Below are 13,023 nucleotides of genomic sequence, written 5' to 3'. Positions count from 1 at the left end.
AAAAAGCAAGTGACAGGAGAAGCTTTATAAACACATACTTTAATGTCATGTTGGATAATTTAGGTCACACTAAGATGGCTAACAATCCACTTTATTAATGATATTATTTTGGAATTTAACAACAAAAACTATTTTATAACACTTATTATACAAAAATAAAAATTATTTTTTACATTTGAAAAGGATAAGACTAATTTGTAAAATAACTATATAAATAGTTAACAAAATACTTATTTAGTCTTTCTCAATAGGTACGGACTTAAGGAACAATTAACTGTCAATCTTATTCTTATCATCACAGCGCATCAAAATTTTATTACTAATATTCTATTTTACAGTTTGGAAAGCTTGTGTGTTTCCAGATAGATAGAGGCTATGGAAACCTAAGAAATTGTACGAATCACTCTTCGACCAACTCAACTCCACCTTCGGCTGTGGCCAATTGTTCAAGACCTTTCTCTCTCTTGATGTCGCCCAACGTGGCGGTTTGCGCTTCCGCAACTTTCTCTCCGACGTTGACTTGGAGCTTCCTTCTTGCCCTTCGTATCTATGCGCGCTGCTTGAGGTAGGTTCAGTGTTGAGATGATTATTATATCTTGTGTTTTTTCAGCTATATTTTCCAGTTAATTGCTCGATTTTATCGTACATGATAATTTGGTACCTAATTTGACATGTAGCTTCTAATTAGATGTAGCTTTTGGTTTGAGGTCTTATTTGCATAAAAGTTTTGTTTATTTAGTTTTTAATTCTAGAATTCTATGATTTCTGTTTTTTTTTTTTTTTGGGGGGGGGGGGGGGGGGTTCTAGATTTAGGTCTTTTTCAATTAATTTCTCTATAGGAGAAGAAAACAATTTTCTGTTTTTTTTTTTTATTGAAGCTCTTTTCATTTAACTTTTTCAAAAGTTAATTGCACAAGTTGATATGAGTTTATGGTGTAGCTCAAAGCATTTCGCCTTCTTATTTTATTCTCCAATAAATGTTTATGGTGAATTTTAACCATACAGAGTCTTAGTATAGAGCACATATTCATGTTTGTTCCCTCATATCCATTTTGTTTCCTAGCATAACCTGGTTGGACAGATGTAATGTGGCATTGTGCTTTTAATTTGACGCTAAAGTCTTATAGTTTCTGGAAATAAAATGAAGTGGAGTTGAAATCAGGAAATGGGAAAATAGTTCTGTTTCATCAGCTCATTTGAGTTTTTAGTTTCAATTTGGATGGAACTGAATGTCTATGGGATAAGGATTTTGCAAAAGGGGTTGTCCGGTGCATGAGGCTCCTACCTGGTGAGGTCTGGGGAGGGTAGATATACACAGTTTTACCCCCATAAGCAGGGTGGTTGTTTCTAGGATTTGAATTGTAACTTCCAGGTCACCAGGCAACAACTTACTGTTGTGCCAAGGCTTGTCCCTCTAATATTTATGATTGTTACAGTGTATCAAAAAATATTTACATGTCTGTAGTCATCTAATATTCTGATCTATGCCATTATGTACAGTTTTGTGCATTGTAAACTTCTGCCACTTAGAAATTTGTATAGGTTTCTTGCTGGAGTTCTATCCATCTAAATTTGAACATGTTATCTCAGGTATTTGCAGATGAGCTTTTAAGAAATCAATCTTTGAGAAGATATCTTATGAAGGTTGATTCAGTGTCTTCCACCATTGAAAAACTTTTTGTGTGCCATTTCAACCAAGGTGATATTGCCAGTGTCCTGGAGGTGATAACTACCCATTTCATCATGTCAGTTTCTAATGAGAAAGCATTTGAGGATTTCACAAGTGGATTTTTTTTTACATTGTAACAAGGATTTTAGATTTCCTAAACTTAGCCTTGCGCCCTCCATGATGTTACTGCTTGACCCTGTTGTGTTTTCTGCACCAAAGATGTTCCAGGCACACACATTTTCAATGGTTTCTGAAGCCATTGGTTCTGGCTTATCTGCAGAGATTTTAGCTCCAGATATGAATTGCGACCTAACAGCACTTCAAAAACTATTATCTTTGACTCTATGCACGTGTCTAGTTTGCAAATAGATGGCTTTTGTGTTGAGTTGAAATGTTCCTATAATTCATACCTGCTTGAGAGAGATCAGCTAACTTTTAAAGCTTATATCCAGCAAGGCACAAGGAACAAATTAAATCAAGTCTTATCAAAATCAGATAATTCATGGGACTCCTATCAATGCAAAATGTCTTCCAAAACAAAAGCTGACCTTTTGGCTGACTACATTGCATTTATGAAAGATAGACAGTACATATTTGTTGATTCATGCTGGGACGCGACTACCTTAATCTTAGATTGTATTATCCATCAAGCTTTCTCTCAGGATGCCATTGGAGATGCAGTATACCATATAAAGGAAAATACTAGTGCCCAAGACATACACCTTCTTGCATCCATATTGAAGTTGATGAGTGCTTCATTGCTGCAGACAATTAAGTATCTAAGCAATAGTGGTGATTCAGATGTAGAAGCAAATAACTTTGATGCTTTGATGATGATCATGATGATTTGATGCAAATGCGCTTTTCAAGTTTAAATTCAAGATAATGATTCAAGAATACAAGACACAACATCAAGATGATCACTAGTATTTTAGGAAGGGAATTCCTAATTGATATAGCAAAAGGTTTGGCCAAGTAATTTAAGTTAAAAAGTGTTTTTCAAGAGATTTATTCTCTGGTAATTGATTATCAGAGGATGTAATCGATTACCAGTGGCCAAAAATGATTTACAATAGCTATTAAAAATTTGAATTCAAATTTTAGACTGTGTAATCGATTACACAATATTGATAATCGATTACCAGCAGTTAATAAACGTTTTGATTTAAATTTTAAAACCTGTAATCGATTACCAGATGAGATTTTCAGAAAATTATTTCTAAGAGTCTCATCTTTTCAAATGGTTTTTACATGGCCACCAAAGGTTTATATATATGTGACTTGAAACACGAATTTGCTCAGAGTTTTTAACAACAACAAGTCTTATTCTCTCAAAGAGCAAAAACATTTTATCCTCTTAAGAATTCCTTGGCCAATACACTTGCAATTCAATAAGGAATTAATTGAGTGCTCAGATTGTACAATCTATCTCTTTTAAGAGAGATTCATTCTTCTCTTATTTCTAAATTCTCAAAGGAGATTAAGAGATCGAGGGTCTCTTGTTGTATAAGAATTTTGAACACAAAGAAAAGATTGTCCTTGTGTGTTCAAAACTTGTAAAAGGATTTTACAAGATAGTGGAACTCTCAAGCGGGTTGCTTGGAGACTGGACGTAGGTACAAGGGTGTGGCCGAATCAGTATAAATTCGAGTTTGCATTTTCTCTTCCCTTAAACTCTTTTATTTATTATTGCTTTATATTTATATTCAAATTGTTCTATTTGAATCATTATTTAAGAGTTCATTTTTAAGGGAATTTGTAACTTACATAGAAAGTGAAATAGAATTTTAATTGGGGAAATAATTTGTAATATCTTAATTCAACCCCCCTTCTTAAGATATCTGAGGTCACTTGTCTAACATCAGATTGTTTAAAAACCATGAGAAGTGCCTCTGTGTGCGAGAAATATGATTTCTTGATCAGCATCATTGACCATTTTCAACAATTTAAGTTCTGTTTACCAATTCAAACTTTATTGTGTGATGCGCTGAAAACTCAGCAATCAAATTACAAAGTCTCCAAATCAATGCTTGTGCACTTTATAGGCTTCCTATCTTTAAGTTTTAGCAATGGATTTGATTTGATTTGCTTGCTAAGGGGTGTATACTCGTACTTATGGCACTGATGTGTCTATTTGTTTTTGAAGAGGGAGATTTAGTTGCTTTGGGGTCATTGAGGGGTCTGTCATTGCAACCTTGCTCGTCTGAAATTCCATCTGATAAGAGTGGAAAGGTGAATCGTGCCTTCAGTTTAATGAACTTAAAATATTACATTTAGTTTCTCATGCTAAATTAACAATAAATGTCACAGGGGTCTAGAGATAAGCGACCTGTCCATAAAGTTGCCGCAGAGTTTCGTAGGCATGTAATTTAAGGTACATAGTGTACCTATTTCTTTTTGGCCTTTACCAATCTTTTCAAGTTACATATTCTCGATTTCTCTATTTACTAATATCCTTCCCCTGCCACTTAGGCTTGCTTAAGTGAATGGAGTGTTGGGGTTTGAGTAGCCATCATAAGTTCATTCATTGTTAAGCCCAAGAAAACACCATTCTGTGTAGGCTCTGTAGTTTGAGGCCTACTAATTTTGCTGTTAGTTGTTTGTTTCAAGGTTTTAAAATCTTGTTCTACCCTGTAGTTATGGTCTCTTTGGAAACTAGAAGGATTATTCTTTTATTTGATTAATAAATTATATCATACTGCTATTTGTTTATCTTGGGGCACATAAATCTTGAGGGACTCCATTTTACCATTTAGTTTAGCATATCAATGTTACACTGTTTTGAGTGATTCCATTTAGTTAAGCTTAACAGTGATTTTACTCGTGTTATTTAGATTGCATCAATTATTGTTGTTATATTATTCATGTTTTTTTCACCCAAGTGTCCTGGAGTTGTTTGGTTTTCATTTTTAATACTGTTTCTCTTTTATGCTTCCTTGAGGTCTGAACCATCCTATATTTTTTCAGAACGGTTTCCTTCACCTCCTATAACTTAGAGGATGGAACAGCGAAAACCTGCAATGGGGAAATGTTCCTTAATTGCATATTAGAAGACCCCAAAAAGCTATCTGATTATGATGATCTTGCAGATTTCCTTGAGTGTAAGACGGGGAAAAATTATTCCAAGTGGTTGAATGGCCGAGAAGTATATACAAACCGGAGGTATCAGAAAAAAATAGATTTAAGGAAAAAGAAGAAGGAAACATTCTGGAATTCTTCTAAGTATAAAAAAATTGGCAAGTCTTTGAAGCGATAGAACATTTGTACGTTTATGAAGCATTGGAGGTGATAGATCTGACCCATGATCTTTAACCCGTCTACATGTAAATTGTTTAATCTTATCCAGTTGATTTATTTTAGATACCCATACCGTGGCGTGAACTTTTTTTTTTCTCTCTGTTTTTCTCACACATGATATAGCAGTCCGTGAACAAAGGATTACAATGTTCGACGCCACGTAGTCCCCAAAAAAATATAGAAAAACGGAAGGACATGCGTTTAACGTTTTTTAAGCGAAATTCTATTTTAGTTTCATTATCATATAATTAATAATAAAGTAGTATATTAGCCCGTGCATATTATTTTTATTTTATACCACTAAAATATAATGTATAATAAATAAATATTTTTAAATCTATAAATTATATTATAATTAAAATCTATAATAAATATTTTTTAGCATGTAAGTTATATTTTGGATTTATAATAAATAATTTACGTTACAATGTATTTATATTTTTAATTATTGACAATTTATTTTAAAGAAATATGCAAATCCAAGTTATAACTAAAGATGTTGAATATGATAGATTTGATGAAATAAGAATATAAGGTAAGTTGTTTAATTTATATTAAAAATATAAGATGATATCTCAAATGCATGCAAAAATATATTTAAATTAATTTCTGATATTCAGTTATAGTTTGGTAAAGTATTTAATTGATATAAACATTTAAAAGTATAAGAAGATATACATGATGTATGTTATGAGAGTGAATCTCACCACTAATGACATTAAATTATTGTAAAGAATAATAGAAAAAATTTACAATAGTTAAATGAAAGTGAATGTAAGATTAATGGAGGATGAGAATGAGACAAGAAAATAAAAATTAAATTATGAGTGTAATTATATAGATAACTTTTTGAGAAATTTTTTAGAAAAAGTGTGAATAAGAATAAAGTACATTAAAAAATTTTTTATATTAATTTATAAGGTCAATCATTTGATATATGATATTTTAGGTCTCGAAAAGGATTATTTATGAATGATTATGATCAATAAAAATGTTAAGTAAAGTATCATTTTATAAAGTGTGTTAAGTTTAGTATTTAAGAAATCTTACCATGGATGCACTTCGATCCTATCTTGAGTTTAACGGGAAAACTTGCTTTCACTAGGGTTGAATTTTTTCTGACTTGGGGAAGCAGCAGCAGGGTCAGATATGTGACTCCCACCCTCATATCCACCATGTTATGTATATTTTTTATAATTATTAATATCGTAATTATATATTTATATATAATTCTAATATTATATATATTATATATAATTGTTAATTATATAATTATGTAACTATTTCATATTTTTTTTATAATTATAAAAATATAGAATAATCATTTTAATTGTTAAATGAATAATATTATAACTATAGTACTAATTATAATAAATTTAAAAATTATACATTTAACTAAAAGTATAAATTAGTTTTTAAATATATTTATGTTATTTATTCTTTATTAAATTACATATATTGATTGTATTAAAATATAATTAATAATCTAATCTATGATTTATTTAAAATACATGAATAAATATTATTTAAAAAAATACGAGATGAAATTGAGTTTTATTTTTCCCAAACTCAATAAAATTCGATGGAATGAAGTTGAGTTTTATTTTTCATTTCCGTCTTTTATAGATTTAAACCCGTCCTGCTTTTTGGAAGGGACATAAATGAAGATAGACAAATTGATTCCACCCTTTAAAAAACAAGGATAAGAATAGATAAAACCACCCTTAATGCGCCCGTTGCCATCTTTGCTCAGGAGAGTAGAGACCTTAGGAAGCAAATAATTTTAAATGTTTGTATATACAAGAGGATTAATTAATAAGTCTTCAATTATATGGAAATTTTAATTATATTTTTAAATTAATTTTTTCTAATTGAGTAATTTATGTTATAATTTTTTATTTGAGTCTTTAAAAATTTTAAATTTATTATTTTCTAACAATTTCATACCGATACATATTAACTTAAAAACCCTAATTACAATTTTTTTTATAAATCAGGAATTTAATTACAAGTTTTTAATTTAAAAATTTCTAAATAGTTCAGGAAGCTGCCGATTAATTTAATTTACAATTAACTTATTTTCATCATTTGAAAAATTAATATTTATGATCAGTAATTAATAGAGTATTTGATAGAAAGTAGTAACTAGAAAGCAATTAAGGGAAGCTCTAACAAACCCATGAAAGGACCAACTTGTTACAGTGATCGGATTGAAAAGTAAACCACGACTCTGATGTGACCATTCTCCATTCCCATGGCACCACCATCCTCTCCTCCGCTCGTCGACAATTCCGATGCCGAGCGCCGCCTTCGCGAAGCGGAGGAGCGCCTCCGCGACGCCATCGAGGAGCTCCAGCGCCGGCAGCGCCGCGCCGCCGCTCACGCCCAGCAGCACCGCCACGTGGACTCGCTGCCTTGCGATCACGGCCCCGACGAGTCCTGCGTGGCTCACGCCATTGGCAACCTCTGCCAGACCTTCCTCCTCTCCTACGGCGTCAGAGTCGGCATTGGCATACTCCTCCGCGCCTTCAAGCTTGTTCGAGGCCAATCCTACTCCTCTCTCCTCGATCTCAAGGTTAGTTCATCTCAAATTAGGGTTCCGATTCTCCGTTAACATTGATTTTTGTACTTAAATCAAAATCTGTCCACGTTTCAGATTTGGTGTTTGTACGTTTAGCTGGAATATTTTTTTGCTCCTAAAATTTGGATAACTCCTTTTATCGGAGTAAGTTTTGATCGGAATGAGCAGAAACTAACAGAATCGGTGTTTTTTAATAGTTTAAAGTGGATTTTAAAGCAACTGCGTTTTCGATTTTTCTTTATTTTAATATATTCTGTTGAAATTGATCAAGCTTGATGTTATCAGTTTGTTCAATTTTTTTGTAGCTAATATGATTCGGTGGAATGGTTGAAGCTTTGTAGGTTTCAGTTGTTGTTAGGCAATATTATGTTGCATGAAAGTATTGGCTATTGGCTATATTGTATATGTTAGATGGTTAGCATATCTGTTTTTATACAAATACAAATTGGGGAACAAATGATGAGGTTATGGATTTTATTTTATTTGTTTCCAGCAACTTGTTTCAGAAAAAGATCTGATAGTAAGGGAAGAAGCATGCCGCATTGGTCTTCTTTTTGGTGGTTTCACTGGATCTTATCATGCTCTTAGATGCTTGTTGCGGAAATTGAGAAAGAAAGAGACACCGGCTAATGCGTAAGTTGCAGCTCAAACTGTTTTCTTGATTTATTCTTGTAGCTTCTCAGTTAACTATTTTTTTCAAGCTTTTGTTATTTTTAAATAGTTGGATATTGTTTTGCTGTTTGTGTTTGCACGTGTTGCTTATTTATGACTTTGTTTAAGGGGATGATGGTGCAGAGTTTTAGCAGGTTCTATAGCTGGTTTCTCGATTATGGCATTGAATGATTCAAATAGGAGACGTACACTGGCTTTATACCTGTTGGCTAGGCTAGCCCAGGTATTCGAAAGTGCATCCCCAAAATGATTTCTGAGCGATATGACTTACATTTATGTATTTAATGCATTTTAGCCTCTTGAAAATCATCTGCATCTGCTAGGCTAATACATATTCTTTATATACCAGTGTGCTTATAATTCTGCAAAATCTAAAAACAAGTTTCACCTTTGGGGGAGTCATTGGAGACATGGAGATTCATTGCTGTTTGCCCTTGCTTGTGCACAGGTATTAATAAAACCTCAATCTGACTTTTCATGCTAGGGTTTTATTCTTAACTATCACCCTTGTAATCTTTATGTGTGCCTGATAATTGATATCAGTATAATGCCATAAAACATTTTTATGAATAGAAGCAAAGCAATGCTGTTCGGTGTGGAAGCTTTTGTATGTTGTTGCAAATGCCTCATAACCAATCATGTTGAGAGAAAAAAATGAAGAATAGGTGACTGACAAAGTACAACATTTTTTTTTCTTTTCTGATGAGTCGTTTCACTAGAACACATCTCTATCATTTAGCTTTTTCTTTTTAATATCTTAGACTAGCCATGTGGGAATGTTTATTCTGTGTTAATTTTAATAAAGCCCATGTAGCTGATTCTTCATAGTGAGATGAGACTTGGTTGTTGTGAAAAGAGAAGTATAGAGATTTAGGGAAGGAATGAACTGCAATGGGGCTTATCCGCTTTCTCAGGCTTCCTGTGTATTTACACGAAAATACAATGGGTGTAAGTGAAGTACAACTTTCACACTAAATCTGTAAGGCAGACACCACTAGATTCCCAACCCACGTGTAGGTTTTTTTTTGGTTCCTGGTGTGGAATTTGTTATCATCAGACCTTGCATGGAGGCTTAAAGAAGAGTCACTAACTTACTTTCTGATTGTGCCTAATGTGCATATACCATCCCCATGCCCAAAATGTGAAGTACAAATTGCTTTGTGTAACTACTAGTTAATGTCTTTAAATTGATTATTTCTAGTGAGATACTTTATGGGTTCCTCAATGTCTGTAAAATATTTGTCATTATGGTTTTCATGTAAATCTTAAATTTTTTGTCTATAGCATCTCATCTTCTGTCATGTTTCATGGAATTACTTTTAATAATTTTACAACAAAAAATGTATTTCAGGTTATGTATGCCTTTGTAATGCGTCCTGAGAGCTTGCCAAAATCCTATCAAGACTTCATTCAAAAGACCGGGCCAGTTGCAGAGCCTGTATACAAGGCTGTAAGGGATAGCTGTAGAGGTCATCCAGTTGATGTTGCGTCACTGCATGCTTATTTATCTCGTGTAGGAAGATCTGACTATGTAAAGTTGGAAGAATTTCCCTCCATTATTCCATGTTCCATTATTCATCCAGCAACAAATTCATGCTTAGCTCATCAAGGAAATGCAACATCATTAACGTTTAAGAAAACATTTCCGCTTTACTTCTCTTTGACCTTTGTGCCTTTTGTTGTTCTGCACCTACAGAAGGTATTCTCTTACCAAACTATTTCTGTTACTTGTATGCATCAGCAAATCAAACACTTGCATAAATTATCAAGAAAATAGTGTTATGTAAAAAGAACATGTGCATAATTTTTAAGTGTTTGTGGCAAGTGTCCTTTCTAAGTACTCTGGAAGATTAATACAGCTAAGTAAATTGCTTGTGGCTAGGTTTCATTTTTTTTGTGAAAATATAAAAATTTAGATTTAGCTTTTATGCGCTCAGTGTAAAAGTTTTTACTTTTTACACTGTCAATCAAATAGAAATCATGATAGGTGGTATAACTTTCAAGATAGTTATTGTAAAAGTGAACAAACTTACCATATATAACACTTTATGATTGGATGATAGTGTAAAATTCCTTTACACTGTTAGTGTGTACACTATTTACTCTTAACTTTATGCCCATTACTTTGTTACTGCCATCCTAGTTTTAATTTAAACTAATACTCATAATAGACATTCATGTTTGAAATTGTTATTTTTCCTTTTCATGTAATTTAGTATATGAGAATAATTAAATGAAGAGTTTCTCGAAGTTCAATACTAATTCCTAGTTTCCTAATGATGATTTCTTACACATAGGCTCCATATCTCCTTACTACTATAATGCACTTGTCAAGGTGCCTCAGTTCCCACAGTATGAATTAGTTCTCTCTTGATCTTTTTCTTTAATCAATCCATGCAATTTTTTGGTATTTCTAATGTCATTACATGATCTTTAATAATGAAATAAATGTACCAAAAATCTTGCAAACTTTATGGTTGAGTGGTTTTTTTGCTTTGAATAAGATAATGAACTGATGACTAACTGTAAGTATATCGTCTTCTGTCTAGATCCACCATTGCCACAACTCCTGCTTTTATTGCTGACATTTCTGTAATTTGTCATTGCCATTGTTATTTTGAAAATTTCTTTTTGCTAATGAGAAAACTTATGTTTTCAGTTCACTGATGCTCCTTTCCGCACTTTCTGGCTTGCCATTAAAGGTGCTGTTCGCTCGACAACCTTTTTATCCGCTTTTGTTGGAATCTTTCAGGTGTATTTTTGCTGTTGTTCTTCTTCTCGTTGCTATTATTATTAATCTGATCTTTTTATAGATAAATCTAATATTAATGTTCTTGTGTCTTTCTGATTATGCAGGGAGTCATATGTTCACATAGAAAAGTTTTTTCAAGAGATCACAAGCTTGTATATTGGATAGCAGGTGGAATAGCTGCCCTATCTGTGCTATTGGAGAAAAAAGCTAGGCGTGGTGAGCTAGCTTTATATGTTCTTCCCAGAGCAGTAGATTCATTGTGGTATATCTTGGTGAACAGGCACCTTCTTCCAAATATCAGGAATGCTGAGGTATGCCCTCTAGTTACTTTGCACTGAATTAAAGGAAACTCTTTTCTGATCTGTTTTTCTAGCATCCTCCAAAAATAATTTTCTAGAACTCTAGTGACAACCATAATTTGTTATGAAATGAAAGTCAGCTTTTATTGTTGATACCTCTTTTGATGTTTTTAAGTTCCAATATCTATCCGTGCAGTTAGAGAATGTGAGAATTTTCTTAAAAGGGAATTAAGAACAGTATCTCTCACCATGTCTCAAATGGCAGTATGCTTGTCTTTGCAACTCATTTATTTTGTCCTTTTCTTTTTCATAGCTAACCACATGTTTTCATTTTTCGTAAGGGTTTAGGGCCCTTTATGATGGAGGAGATTGAGTAGTAGGCATAGCCTTGTATGCACACAAATTATTTCATTTGATGCTTTCAACTGGTACAGGTTTTCTTGTTTTCTCTGTGTATGGGGGGAATCATGTATTACCTGGAACACGAACCAGAAACCATGGCCCCATTTCTTCGAGGCTTGATCCGTCGCTTCCTTGCCAGCAGAATCAGCAATCCAAGCCCACCTAATCGGACTGCTTCCTACACATACCTGCAAGCTCTTGATGGCATAACGAAACCAACATTACAGGAGAAGAGGGATACTGAATCTTCCGAAAAGTACAACCTTGAATCTATTCCTGGGCTTTAACGTTGTTTTTTTGGGTTGGGTAGGTTAATAGGTTATCTTGTATCGGGAGCCAGATTCAATATTTGGCTCCCCATTTTTTTATTGATTGCTAATGAAGGTGCTCTCAATGTTAGGTGTTTTAAAGCTTTTATAATTATGTGAGAAAGTAAATAAATAAAAAGAACATGATCTGATGATGTCTTCAAATTAAGTGCGGAACAATTGATTGACACGATCATATTCCGGCAGATAAAGGTGCCATAAAAGACTACCCATAACAAAAAGTTCAAATCGACAGTTATAGATTTTATTCTTATGTGGACTGTATTGGTTCTAATAGTCATCCTTATACAAGCTTCGACTAAATATTCGAAGTACATATAATATAACGTACAATTAAATGGAGTTTTTTTTCTTTTTTTTGCTGAAAGGACAATAAAATGTAGTTATGTATGTTTATATATATATATATATATATATATATATATATATATATATATATTATTATTACAATTAAAATCATTTTGTTCCGAGAAGAGATGTGAGTGCCTTGTGAGGTCAAATTACGCTAGTTATTTAGGACATCTCCTGTGGTAGGAGCTTACCTGCGTTTTTTATTGATTTTTGGTGGGTCCTGTAACCATGTAAATAAAAAAAAGAAACAGAATTTGTATTTTTCTCCAATGGAAAATTTCTTTGAAGAGGTCTCATGTGCAGAGAACATTTTTCTCTTTTTTGCAATGAATGATGCCTGTAGGTGTGTAAATAAATTAGTTTTTAATTCCCAAGTGATTGTTTTTTATATAAGATGCGGTGCTTAGTTTTAGGATACTCAATTTACCACCTAGACCACCTCCAACGGAGAAAAAAAAACGATTTCTTGGGTTTAAACAACTCTAATGATGTTACCACTGAAAGTTTCTTAAGTTAATCCCAGGACATGAACCTTTGTAGGAAGATTGTCTTGGTTCGTATAGTTGAATGATTCTGGTATATATTTGCACGTAGTCGAACAAACTATGAAACAAACATCAGATATTCTGCAAATTCATTGCAACTTTTCCATTAACATTTTTGACTGAAAC

At 32.9% G+C, this 13,023-nt stretch overlaps 1 protein-coding gene and 1 pseudogene across 1 annotated transcript; both read left to right on the top strand.

The window, feature by feature from the left end:
* The first annotated feature begins 243 nt into the window (after positions 1–243).
* LOC102664240 (uncharacterized) lies at positions 244–5,036 on the top strand (annotated as a pseudogene).
* A 2,081-nt stretch (positions 5,037–7,117) lies between these two features.
* LOC100780457 (uncharacterized) lies at positions 7,118–12,145 on the top strand. Its single transcript, XM_003556287.5, has 8 exons — positions 7,118–7,541; positions 8,041–8,180; positions 8,343–8,442; positions 8,569–8,667; positions 9,571–9,918; positions 10,879–10,971; positions 11,076–11,282; positions 11,705–12,145. Exons 1-8 carry the CDS (start codon positions 7,221–7,223, stop codon positions 11,957–11,959), a joined length of 1,563 nt encoding a protein of 520 aa, XP_003556335.1. The 5' UTR covers positions 7,118–7,220; the 3' UTR covers positions 11,960–12,145.
* Positions 12,146–13,023: the final 878 nt, after the last annotated feature.

This window comes from Glycine max, chromosome 20 (assembly GCF_000004515.6).
Source record: "Glycine max cultivar Williams 82 chromosome 20, Glycine_max_v4.0, whole genome shotgun sequence".
In the NCBI taxonomy this organism is placed as follows: Eukaryota; Viridiplantae; Streptophyta; class Magnoliopsida; order Fabales; family Fabaceae; genus Glycine; species Glycine max.
Note: the sequence above shows the minus strand (reverse complement) of the source record. Positions and strands in the feature narration are given on the sequence as shown.

Bases quoted from the DNA above. Each gene is read 5' to 3' on its own strand.
- LOC100780457 (XM_003556287.5), top strand. From the start codon at position 7,221: ATGGCACCACCATCCTCTCCTCCGCTCGTCGACAATTCCGATGCCGAG. The intron at 9,919-10,878 runs GTATTCTCTTAC...TTATGTTTTCAG, and splicing joins TTGTTCTGCACCTACAGAAG to TTCACTGATGCTCCTTTCCG. The intron at 10,972-11,075 runs GTGTATTTTTGC...CTGATTATGCAG, and splicing joins CTTTTGTTGGAATCTTTCAG to GGAGTCATATGTTCACATAG.